The sequence below is a fragment of the Coregonus clupeaformis genome, chromosome 5 (assembly GCF_020615455.1).
Source record: "Coregonus clupeaformis isolate EN_2021a chromosome 5, ASM2061545v1, whole genome shotgun sequence".
In the NCBI taxonomy this organism is placed as follows: Eukaryota; Metazoa; Chordata; class Actinopteri; order Salmoniformes; family Salmonidae; genus Coregonus; species Coregonus clupeaformis.
The window spans coordinates 18,169,256-18,182,058 of NC_059196.1; the positions used below are offsets into that span (position 1 = coordinate 18,169,256).

Here is a 12,803-nt window from a genome sequence, read left to right on the forward strand (position 1 = left end):
AATTATACTTTTTCCATGTTTCTCCAAACGTGAAATTTAGAAGTTGCAAGTTGTTTCAAATGTAAAAACTCTGGTAAATCTCATCTCCCTTTAATCCCACCACACACACACACACACACACACACACACACACACACACACACACACACACACACACACACACACACACACACACACACACACACACACACACACACACACACACACACACACACACACACACACACACACACACACACACACACACACACCTTCAGTCTTGCTCTGCTCTCTCCTTCCCTTGGCTGTGGGTAGAAAGAGAGAGAGGGGGGGTCATCTGTATGTTTGCATTTCCACCAGAGACTTAGCAAGTGTTTGTGGATTTGAGGGTGACCATAACAGCAAAGGTGACCATGACAGTCTTCTACATTTGCATCCCCCAACACAATGCCAGTGTCAATAAACACAGTTGTCAATGTGAACGCTCTGTGTACACACAGAAGGTGAGAGGAGAGGAGAGGTAGAAAAGGAGAAAAGAGAGGTACAGCAGGCACGCCAGTAGGTGGGCAAAATGGAGGGATGGAGGAAAAGCAAGGCTGGATGAGAGTGATAAAGGAAAATGGTTTGTGTGTCAGTTGTGTTGTATTTGGAGTGGAACAGTGAGAGATTAGAGAGAGGGAGAGGAGAGGATAAACAGAGCGATGGAGGGAGGGAGGAGTAGAGCGATGATTCCTCTCTCTAATCCTCTGGACACACGCACGAGCCGGGTGACTGCAGGCAAAGAGCGAGAGAGTAAGAGTGAGAGAAAGGGAGTGGGCAGGTGGAGAAGGTGGAGACAGAGAGAGTGTGAAGTCAAACTGTGAGGGAAACAAGATGAAGGCAGAGAAGCAGCAGAGGGAGGGAGGAGAAGAAAAAGAAGAGCTATCGTTCCTCTAGCACGCTGAGAGAAACCAGTGGGGAGCTTTCCTTACGAGTACCAGCGAAGCAGCGATTCACTCTCGCTCTCTGCCAGAGTGACAGAGGGGGAGAGTGACGAGCGAGTAAACGAGAGAGGGAGGGAGGTACACTACTCCACTGCTGACAGTGTGAACAGAACGAGGAGAGTGGAGAGAGGAGAGAGGAGAGAGGGAGGGTGAAGCAGAAAACAATGTGGAGGGAGAGTGGTAGGTAGTAGCTCGTTGAGGAGAGGTGGAGAGAGAGGCAGAGAAGCACAAGACTAGCCACAGGGAAGGAGAGAGAGAGAGGACGGAGGAGAGACAGAGTGGAGGGAGGGAAGAGGAGGAGTGGAGAGAGAAGACAGACGCTGATCTTTGACTGTTGAGGACCGTGTGCGAGTGTGTGAGCGTGAAGGAGTGTGCTCGTGAGACTGGGTGCAATGGATCACTGTTCCTGCACACTAAGTCTCAGTGCATGGCAGGGTGTTTAGAGTGTGGGAGTCTGGTTTCATTGTGTTGGGTGGTGTTTTACCAGACACAGTGACTGAGGGATTACGACAGCTAGGGAGAGAGTGTGAGACCCTTCTATGTGTGTTGCGGTAGCGAGCAGGGGCAGACATGTGTGTGAAAGCAGCAGGGCAGCTGGAGACAGAGCTAGGTAGAGAGGCCAGGTACACCTAGAAGGCAGGATCGCAGAGAGAGAGAACCCACGTGAGGACAGAACAAGTGAAAACAGGGACACCAACTCTATCACCAGATACAGCGCTTGTACGCGCGTGTGTCTGTACGGCGGCACACAGAGAAGCACCGGTCCAGTCATCTCAGGTCAGCGAGGCGGGGGTCCAGGGATATCCATCAGGCAGCCATGGGGACCCAGTGAGCTGTAGTAGGGGACGTCCTCGGCCCCCAGTCCCACCCAGCAGCAGCGCTCTCTCTTCCCGTCCGGTGGGTAGACGCACGTGGGCCTAGGGCACCTCGAAGCCCCGAGGGAGGGCAAACAGCGGGTTTCCTGTACCCAGAGGAGTAACCACGGCCATCATGGGGGAGTGGACCATCCTAGAGCGCCTCCTGGAGGCTGCTGTCCAGCAGCATTCCACCATGATCGGAAGGTAAGCAGCATACTGATATCTAGACCAGGGGTATTCAAAACTGAGCCTGCAGGTCCGGAGTACTGCTGGTTCTGTTCTACCTGATAATTCATTGCACCCACCTGGTGTACCAGGTCATAATCAGTCCCTGGTTAGAGGGAAATAATTAAAATCAGCAGTGAAACTGACTTCAAAGTCCAGATTGGAATTTTCTTGATCTAGAGGTTAAATTAAATTACATTCAAAAGCTTTACTGTACCATTCACTTTGTCTTTGGTTTCCATTCCGAAGGCTCAATCACAAACACAATGGCCATAACATTAAAATTAAGAAATTAAAAAATACGACATACATTACCATTTTAAAAGGGCAGATTGTTAATAAATGTCTCTGGTGTTGGCTGCAAAGGGCACTCTATCCGCCATTGGTTTTGATGGGGATGATTCGAATATACTGTAGGCTAGGTATTGGATAGGGGGCTTATTGCAAGGATATTCTCATCTGTATGGTCAGTTTGAGGCTCTCAATGGACCTTCCCCTCTGTGTGTCATCTCTATGTGTTGCAAATATGGTCTGATTGAGTCTGTGGCTTCCTGTCCAAAGTGGCTGATCAGAAGCTGAGAGGCTTTGTTTTAATCCTGTGGACAAAGTGATGGGATGATGGAGAGAGGGGGGAAAACTAGGGAGAGGAGAGATGCCATTGGTTCAAGGGGCTTCAGCTGTCAGAGTTTAGAACAGCACGAGGATGCAGAGACCTCATTTGACTTTCACCCAGTCCATTTCCTCTCACTCTCTCTTCTCTCACTCTCTCTTCTCTTCTCTCACTCTCTCTCTCTCTCTCTCTCTCTCTCTCTCTCTCTCTCTCTCTCTCTCTCTCTCTCTCTCTCTCTCTCTCTCTCTCTCTCTCTCTCTCTCTCTCTCTCTCTCTCTCTCCCTTGCTCTCTCTCACAGCTTCTCACACTTTCCCTTTCTCTCTTACTCTTTGATAGCGTGTCATGTTCTATGTGTAGTAAGCATCAGAGAACTTGTTTTCTCAGAGCTGCATGCAGCAGAAAGTGGTCTCCTTTGCTATGGTGTCTAGTCTTCTGGGAAGTCACTACCGAATGCTATAGGGTTGATTTTGTCCTCATTATGGGCAGTGTGGTCACTGGTCCTCCCTGACATCTGCATAAAGATAAATGAATGCTCCAAGACTGCTGTAGAAAGTGTGCTCATTTGGCTTTGTGTGCGTCCCAAATGACACCCTATTCCCTATACACTGACTATACCAAACATTAGGAACACCTTCCTAATATTGAGTTGCACCCGCCCCTTTTGCCCTTAGAACAGCCTCAATTCGTAGGGGCATGGACTGCTGACCCATGTTGACTCCAATGCTTCCCACAGTTGTGTCAAGTTGGCTGGATGTCCTTTGGGTGGTGGACCATTCTTGATACACACGGACAACTGTTGAGCGTGAAAAACCCAGCAGCGTTGCAGTTCTTCACACAAACCACTGCGCCTGGCACCTACTACCATACCTCGTTCAATGGCACTTAAATATTTTATCTTGCCCATTTACCCTCTGAATGGCACACATATACAATCCATGTCTCAATTGTCTCAAAGCTTAAAAATCTTTCTTTAACATGCCCCCTCCCCTTCATCTACACTGATTGAAGTGGATTTAACAAGTGACATCAATAAGGGATCATAGCTTTCGCCTATGAGCAGGTGTTCCTAATGTTTTGTACACTCAGTGCACTACTTTTGAACATGGTCATAAGTAGTATCCTATAAAGGGAATAGGGTGTCATTTGGGACGTACATTTTGTTACTCAGTAAAGAGAAATCTCATTCATATCTAGATTTTGAGTTATTATATCATTATATTAAATATGTTTTGAATTATATCACAAATGAATTGTGAGGTTCTTATGTCATTGGTTGTCCTAATGCAGTGGAGGCTTAAAAGTGCAACTGCAGCTCAGCGAAGTACAAAAGAGCTGTCAGTGTCAGTCAATGTTGAAGTTTTCTCATCACAAAACCATGTCTTGCCAAATCCACTGTAAGCCTAGAGAGAGAGCGAGAGAGAGAGAGAGAGAGAGAGAGAGAGAGAGAGAGAGAGAGAGAGAGAGAGAGAGAGAGAGAGAGAGAGAGAGAGAGAGAGAGAGAGAGAGAGAGAGAGAGAGAGAGAGAGAGAGAGAGAGAGAGAGAGAGAGAGAGAGAGAGAGACAGAGAGAGAGAGAGAGAGGTGAGAGAGAGAGAGAGAGAGAGAGAGAGAGAGAGAGAGAGAGCGAGAGAGAGAGAGAGAGAGAGAGAGAGAGAGAGAGAGAGAGAGAGAGAGAGAGAGAGAGAGAGAGAGAGAGAGAGAGAGAGAGAGAGAGAGAGAGAGAGAGAGAGAAAGAGAGAGAGATTAAAACCGACATCCAATATCTACTGTAGGCTACCTCATAACACAATTCTGGGCCCTATAGCTAGTTGTCCATAATTTGTCATACAAGATTAGATACTTTGAGTGTATAAATTACATTATATCAACTATTCAGCACATTGGGTGATACATTATTTGAAGGGTACCTACATAAGGACTTCATAACACATTCATAACCCATACATAACACTATCATAATCAGTGTCCATCGTTATATCTATATGAATATTCCTCCAGGACTAGCACTATAGAATTAGAGTATAATATGCGTAGTGCCAAAGCTGCCTGACCCCTGGCTTCCCCAGATGTGTGCTTCCATTAGGAGACAGACCAGTCAGCCTGTATCCGGTAGCAGTAGTGGTGCTATGAATGATCACACTGATCATCTCAATTAGTCACCCATGCTAGAAGGAGTGAGAGCAAAGTGTTATTCACACTCTAACAGACAGAGGCAGGCACCATCGCTTCAGTCTGCAGAGGCTGGTTACAGTCATAGAAATATAATTACTAGAACGGTAATCCCCTATTCAAGTAATTGTTCTGATTTCCCCATTCTAGTGTCTGTTCTAGTAGTTCTATTTCTATGGTTACAGTACCAGTGTAAGAACTGTCCTCTTGCTCTCTCTCTCTCTCTCACTGACAATGGTGTTAAAGGGTAAGATGGTAATATGACCATGAGCAAGAGGGGGTATTAGAGTTAGAGTTAAAGCAATTGTCTGCACTGTTTCGTAGCTGACTCATTTAGTCATGTTTGCTTTTCATCCATTGTTACACTCTTAGAAAGAAAAGGTGCTATCTAGAACCTAAAATAGTTAATCGCTTGTCTCCATAGGATAACCCTTTGAAGAACCCTTTTTGGTTCCAGGTAGAACCCTTTTGGGTTCCATATAGAACCCTTTCCACAGAGAGTTCTACTTGGAACCCAAAAGGGTTCTATCTAGAACCAAAAAAGGGTTCTCATATAGGGACAACTGAAAAACCCTTTGGAACCCTTTTTTCTAAGATTGTACTGTAAGTGGCTGGCATGTTAGCTGGCAATTAACTTCACTATTGTTCAGCCGCGGTAGAGAGTGATGGCTCTCCATGAAATGACATCCAACCTTGGCATCATCGCTGTTTAGAAACATTGTGGAAACTGGAAATCCCCCTGAGCACAAGCCTCTGATTGGTCCTTCTACTGTGGTTTGGGGATCCTCATTGGTCACTGTCTGAAGATGCAAGGAAATAAGGAAGGAAGCATCATGGCTCCCTTATCCCCCCTGGTGATGCCACAGTGCATTCCCTCTGGGCGACACCAAAATAAACTGGCTGCTTTTCAACATGAATCACATGAATCGCATTAGCATTAACAAACACGCAGATGTGTTTGTGTACATTTGCAGGAGAGATGCCGTGTGTGTGTGTGTGTGTGTGTGTGTGTGTGTGTGTGTGTGTGTGTGTGTGTGTGTGTGTGTGTGTGCGTATGATTTATCAGACGTCGTCCACTTGTAAATAGAATTCCTGGCTGAGATCAGATAGTGGCTTCCTTCCATTGAAATGCAGGCTGGAGAGGGAGAGAGCATGACTGAACACTGGTCACATACCAGGGTTCCTATTGGAAGCAACACTGATCCCCATTGTTGGAAGGAAGCGCCTCAACACAGGCAGAGATCATAATGTCTTGGCTATAACCCAGCTTCATGACTGATGAGAGCTATGGACAGTGGGTGGAAAAACATTGTAGACATGGGTAGTAGGAGTTGGTAAAACTTCTTGTTTTGAGTTAGATACAATTATTATTAAAACAATTAGATTAACTTATTATTTTGTGTTGGGTTAGACTTGGATAGAGGAGTAGGAAATGGAACGTGTGAGGGAACCCATGCTCCAGTCAGCTTAAACCTGTTGGAAACCATGTGGTTGGACACCAATTAGTATGATATTCTAACCTGATGGATTTGTTGTAGTTACTTACTAATCATCGTAGCGCTGAAGCAACCAGCCCAAACTATGGCTTCCAGAAACAGGGTCTACCAAACTTACCATAGGTAGAGGAGCTAGCCTACAAGGCATGGCATTCTCTGTGCCTTGCCTCAGGGTAATGTCATTGTGTATTAGAGATAGCATAATATATTACACACTGTGTTGTTTTGCTGCATGGGCAGCTTTGGGTTAGAAGGGCAGCATATGTGTGTGAGCAAAGGATTGGGGGTCTTTGTTGCTATATGAATGTTATGTGTGTTTGTGTCAGTGTGCACATGGCTGTATGTGTATGTTTTTTATGTGTGTGCACCATGCTCTCTTCCTGTACTGTCCCTCAGCATGGTTTCTCAGTAGGCTCTCTGAAATCAAATGCATCTGTGTCACTGATGAGGAAGGGGAATAGAACTAGACCCCCTGTGCTCCAAACATGCACAAACATATCTACAGTGTATAGTAGACATGAATCAGTGTATAAACACACAAACACATAGCCTATACTAAAGTACAGGTCATCCACACACATTTGAGTGGAGTAATTTAAAAATAATTTTTTGAGTTGGATAAACTGATTGATTGGAATTAGATTCACGTATTATTTTGAGTTGGATAAAAATATGATTTTCTCTTTGCTGGAGTATGGCTCCATGTAGCTCCGACTCATTTTAACCAATTATCATTTTGTTCAATCAGTGTAAGGGCTTCCACTGGTTTGTGCCTGTTCAGCTCTGGTGAGAGTATTGGAGTCAGGGAGCTGTGAGGTAATGGCTATTTAGGGTGAGAGAGCACTGAGAGAGCACATCAGTGTGCGTGTGTGTGTGTGCGTGTTTGTGTGTGAATAATAGTCCATGATGAGAATGCTCTGTGGTGGTATTGGAGGGCCCATATCTTGCAGAGTCCCCCACAGGTCTATTTATTACCGTCCTCATTTCAGATACATTGGCCCCTAGAGTGTTTACAGTCGCTTCTTCCCCTTACAGCAGGGGTAGGCAACTAGATCGGAGCGAATGGTCGGAGGGCTGGAAAATAATTAGAAAGATTTGTACACTGCAAATTGACCACAACTAAGCCCAAAAGAGATTGTATTTGAAAATAACAATTATTATATACCTTGATTTCATTGAGACACGATCACATATGTCTCTTTTTTATTTGTGGGAATACTTGGGAACAGACTTCCTAAATTACATGTTTTTTTAGCTGAATTCCTGGTGATTTCACATTCTTTTTTTAACCAAAAACTACACTGAACAAAAACATAAACGCAACATGCAACAATTTCAAAGATTTTACTGTTCATTTTACTGAGTTACAGTTCATATAAGGAAATCAGTCAATTTAAATGAATTCATTAGGCCCTAATCTATGGATTTCACATGACTGGGAATACAGATATGCATCTGTTGGTCACAGAAAACTAGTCAGTATCTGGTGTGACCACCATTTGCCTCATGCAGCGCGACACATCTCCTTCCCATAGAGTTGATCAGGCTTTTGATTGTGGCCTGTGGAATGTTGTCCCACTCCTCTTCAATGGCTGTGCAAAGTTGCTGGATATTGGCAGGAACTGTCTTACACGTTGATCCAGAGCATCCCAAACATGCTCAATGGGTGACATGTCTGGTGAGTATGCAGGCCATGGAAGAACTGGGACATTTTCAGCTTCCAGGAATCGTGTACAGATCCTTGTGACATGTGGCTGTGCATTATCATGCTGAAATATGAAGTGATGGCGGCGGATGAATGGCACGACAATGGGCCTCAGGATCTCATCACGGTATCTATGTGCGTTCAAATTGCCATAGATAGGGGAGATAACTATTGTAAAATACATTGTGTCCGTAAAATGTATATAGTATGTATAAGTTGGAAGTAGAAGCCTAAGTCTTTTGTCCATTAGTTTCCTCCAATTAGGGGAGGGGTGGTAGGGTTAGGGGAACATAATAAAGGAAAATATATTTAAAAATAAAGACGTTTGGACACACCTACTCATTCAAGGGTTTTTCTTTATTTTTACTATTTTCTACATTGTAGAATAATAGTGTAAACATTAAATTGATGAAATAACACGTTTGGAATCATGTAGTTACTAAAAAAGTGTTAAACAAATACAAATATATTTTAGATTTTAGATTCTTCAAAGTAGCCACCCTTTGCCTTGATGACAGCTTTGCACACTTTTGGCATTCTCTCAACCAGCTTCACCTGGAATGCTTTTACAACAGTCTTGAAGGAGTTCCCACATATGCTGAGCACTTGTTGGTTGCTTTTCTTTCACTCTGCTGTCCGACTCATCCCAAACCATCACATTTGAGTTGAGGTCGGGGATTGTGGAGGCCAGTTCATCTGATGCAGCACTCCATCACTCTCCTTCTTGGTCAAATAGCCCTTACACAGCCTGGAGGTGTGTTGGGTCATTGTCCTGTTGAAAAAGAAATGATAGTCCCACTAAGCACAAATCAGATGGGATGGCGACACCGAGCACGCAGATGAGCTTCCCTGAGACGATTTGTGCAGAAATTCTTTGGTTGTGCAAACCCACAGTTTCATCAGCTGTCCGGGTGGCTGGTCTCAGACGATCCCGCAGGTGAAGAAGCCGGATGTGGAGGTCCTGGGCTGTTGTGGTTACATGTGGTCTGCAGTTCTGAGGCCGGTTGGACGTACTGCCAAATTCTCTAAAAAGGCATTGGAGGCGGCTTATGGTAGAGAAATGAACATTCAATTATCTGGCAAAAGCTCTGGTGGACATTCCTGCAGTCAGCATGCCAATTGCACGCTCCAAAACTTGAGACATCTGTATCATTGTGTTGTGTGACAAAACTGCACATTTTAAAGTGGCCTTTTATTATCCCTAACACAAGGTGCACCTGTGTAATAATCATGCTGTTTAATCAGCTTCTCAATATACCATACCTGTCAGGTGGTGGATTATATTGGCAAAGGAGAAATGCTCACTAACAGGGATGTAAACACATTTGTGCACAACATCTTAGAGAAATAAACTTACTGTGCGCATGGAAAAGTTTTGGGATCTTTTATTTCAGCTCATGAAACATGGGACCAACACTTTACATGTTGCGTTTATATTTTTGTTCAGTATAAAATCCACCCCCCAAAAACCGTAGGGGGATCAACATTTTTTAAACTTGCGGGACGGTTTTGGCCTGTGGGCCACCTGTTGCAGACCCCTGCCCTACAGCCAATAAAGGCATTTATCAACATGCACCACTGTGTGTTCAAATATATGCACAAATGCATTTCGATGCAAATATATTCTCGCTTCCTTTATTCTCCTCTCCACTGGATGTCTCTTTCTTGTTTTTCCAATTTTCTGTACTCATTCACTATCTCCCACCCATCTCTCTTTTCTGTACTTATTCACTATCTCCCACCCATCTCTCTTTTCTGTACTCATTCACTATCTCCCACCCATCTCTCTTTTCTGTACTCATTCACTATCTCCCACCCATCTCTCTTTTCTGTACTCAGTGAGAGAGAGCAAGAGAGAGGGAGAGAAAGTGAAAGAGATGGATAGAGAAAAAGAGTGGAAAAAGAGGGTTAGAAAGATTACTCAGGCCGAGAGAGGAGAGATCAGTGACTCTGGCCGTTGAGAGAATGGGCTGTTAATGAGGGTTCAGTCCATGAATCAGCGCTTATAAATGTTATAAACCGTAAGACAGACCATAAATGACCATAAGACTCACAGGGAGAGAATAGAATAGACACAGTGTCCCAGACCACTCTTAGGCCACTCTTAATTATTATCTTATACTCTTAATCCATGTCAACACCTCAAACAGCCATGGAGCCATAGATTCAGCCTTATCAAAGAGCCATACCATGGTTTGTCAAATACACTGCTCAAAAAAAATAAAGGGAACACTAAAATAACACATCCTAGATCTGAATGAATGAAATAATCTTATTAAATACTTTTTTCTTTACATAGTTGAATGTGCTGACAACAAAATCACACAAAAATTATCAATGGAAATCAAATGTATCAACCCATGGAGGTCTGGATTTGGAGTCACACTCAAAATTAAAGTGGAAAACCACACTACAGGCTGATCCAACTTTGATGTAATGTCCTTAAAACAAGTCATTGTATAGGCCTCACACTAGTGTTGGGCTCTCAACAACGGAACAATGAGCTTTCATTATCTTACTTAGCAAGAAGCATATGAAAGGTTGTATCAGTTTGTTAGGAGCCTTTTCCCTTTGTTCTAAGCTTCCATAGACTCATAATGAGATCCACTGACTGTACAAAGGCACCAGAGCTCTCACTCTATCTGTGAGAGGAAGATGGATGAAGTGTCTGTGGGTATTGATTTGCATCTAGTGCAGATCATATCTATCCCATACATATCTGATGCATTGTCTTATACTGCCTCTCTCAATGCTTTTCTACAGTGACTTCTGGTGCTGAACTCATTTTCATAAGGTCTCCCCCTCTTTCTCTCTGTCTCTCCCTCTCTCTCTCTCTCTCTCTCTCTCTCTCTCTCTCTCTCTCTCTCGCTCTCTCTCTCTCTCGCTCATTCGCTGAACAGATAGAACTAGAAGGCCTTGAGAGGGAGGGAGGGACTGAGACAACCTGCATCATATCATTCTGCTGCAATGTTTGGGCTATAAGCATGATGAGGGCATGGGGAGATATGGCATTGGTGTGTGTGTGTGTGTGTGTGTGTGTGTGTGTGTGTGTGTGTGTGTGTGTGTGTGTGTGTGTGTGTGTGTGTGTGTGTTTGTCCACTGTGTCCAACGTTGTCCCTCAGGGCTGGCAGCAGCAGCTGCTGTGTGTGGTTGAGTAAAAGTGATAGAAGCTGATGAGAGAGCCAGACACACACACACACATACACAAATACATACTTAATCACGCACACACACAACAGTGAAACACCTTACACAAACCAATAAGGGACATGCGTCACGCTCCCTCCGACACAGATAGACAAACATAAACAGACACTTCTGAAACAGATCCTCGTCTGACTCACAAGTTCATCCCCCAACACACATACACACACACACACACACACACACACACACATTCTCATACAGCCAGATGGCTGGCCAAACATTCAAACACAAGGGTAAGCAAATTGCAGTGTGGATGCTATATTTACTCTTACACTCTCAGGCAAATGTTTACACTGCCAAAACTGAGTAAGCCACACACTGTAAGCAGACAAATATGAATAACCGCATGCTAAATGTGAATTCACACTCCACCTAACACATGTTATCACATTCACTTATCTCTCCATTAACTATTGTGTTACAAACATTTGGAACATGTATGGTTTGTGAATGTTGGTTAAGGGCTGTAAGTAAGCATTTCACTGTAATGTCTGCACCTGTTGTATTCGGCGCATGTGACCAATAAAATTTGATTTGATTTGATTTGATTTGTATTGTACATGCACACGCAAATGTGCACACACGCACGCACACACACACGCACGCACACACGCACGCACGCACACACACGCACACACAAATGCACACACACACACACACACACACACACACACACAGACACTAAGAGAGAGCAGTGGTTTCATGTGTCTGATCTCCTTAGGCCTCAGATGGGGATTATAGATAGATCAGAGCATCACACCTTAGTGAAAGCTGATGCTGATAAAGGATACAATCACTCTAGAGAATACTGTGGTGGAGGGGATTGGTTTTGCACAGCAACACTAACACAAACATAAATACATATCCTCCCCCACACACAAACACACGCACACATTCCAACCTATAAACACGTAAACACACAAGCATTAAAACACACAACCTTCACCCAAAATGTAGACGTTCATCACACTCAAATGCACAACTAGCTATTTGTTATTTTTTACATTGATTCACTAACTGTACACATCAATCGTGATGTGAAATGTCTCGTGAATCAGACGTCTGGGGTCCTTGCATACTTCTCTGTACTGTAAATGTTTAGAATAGATTTAGAATACTTCTCTGTACTGTACATGTTTAGATTAGATGTAGAATACTTCTCTGTACTGTACATGTTTAGAATAGATTTAGAATACTTCTCTGTACTGTACATGTTTAGAATAGATTTAGAATACTTCTCTGTACTGTACATGTTTAGAATATATTTGGAATACTTCTCTGTACTGTACATGTTTAGAATAGATTTAGAATACTTCTCTGTACTGCACATGTTTAGAATATATTTAGAATACTTCTCTGTACTGTACATGTTTAGAATAGATTTAGAATACTTCTCTGTACTGTACATGTTTAGAATAGATTTAGAGGAGTGATAGAGGAGTGTGTGCTAACCATGCGTGGCTGGGAGTCTGTGGAGAATGCTTCCAGCATGTGTGACTGAGAGTGATTTGGGTTTTGGCCTTGGCAGGGGCCACACTCGCAGGCCCTGGATTGTCCAAAACAGCAGATTAA

The 12,803-nt window shown here is 43.8% G+C and overlaps 1 protein-coding gene across 1 annotated transcript in view; it reads left to right on the plus strand.

Moving 5' to 3' along the window:
* Window positions 1-770: 770 nt before the first annotated feature.
* Window positions 771-12,803, plus strand: part of LOC121563955 (gap junction delta-2 protein-like) — a 21,120-nt gene continuing 9,087 nt past the window's right edge. The window contains exon 1 of the mRNA XM_041875567.1: window positions 771-2,023. Within this exon, the coding sequence (XP_041731501.1) occupies window positions 1,953-2,023 (71 nt within the window). The 5' untranslated portion in view covers window positions 771-1,952. The remainder of the gene's footprint in view (window positions 2,024-12,803) is intronic.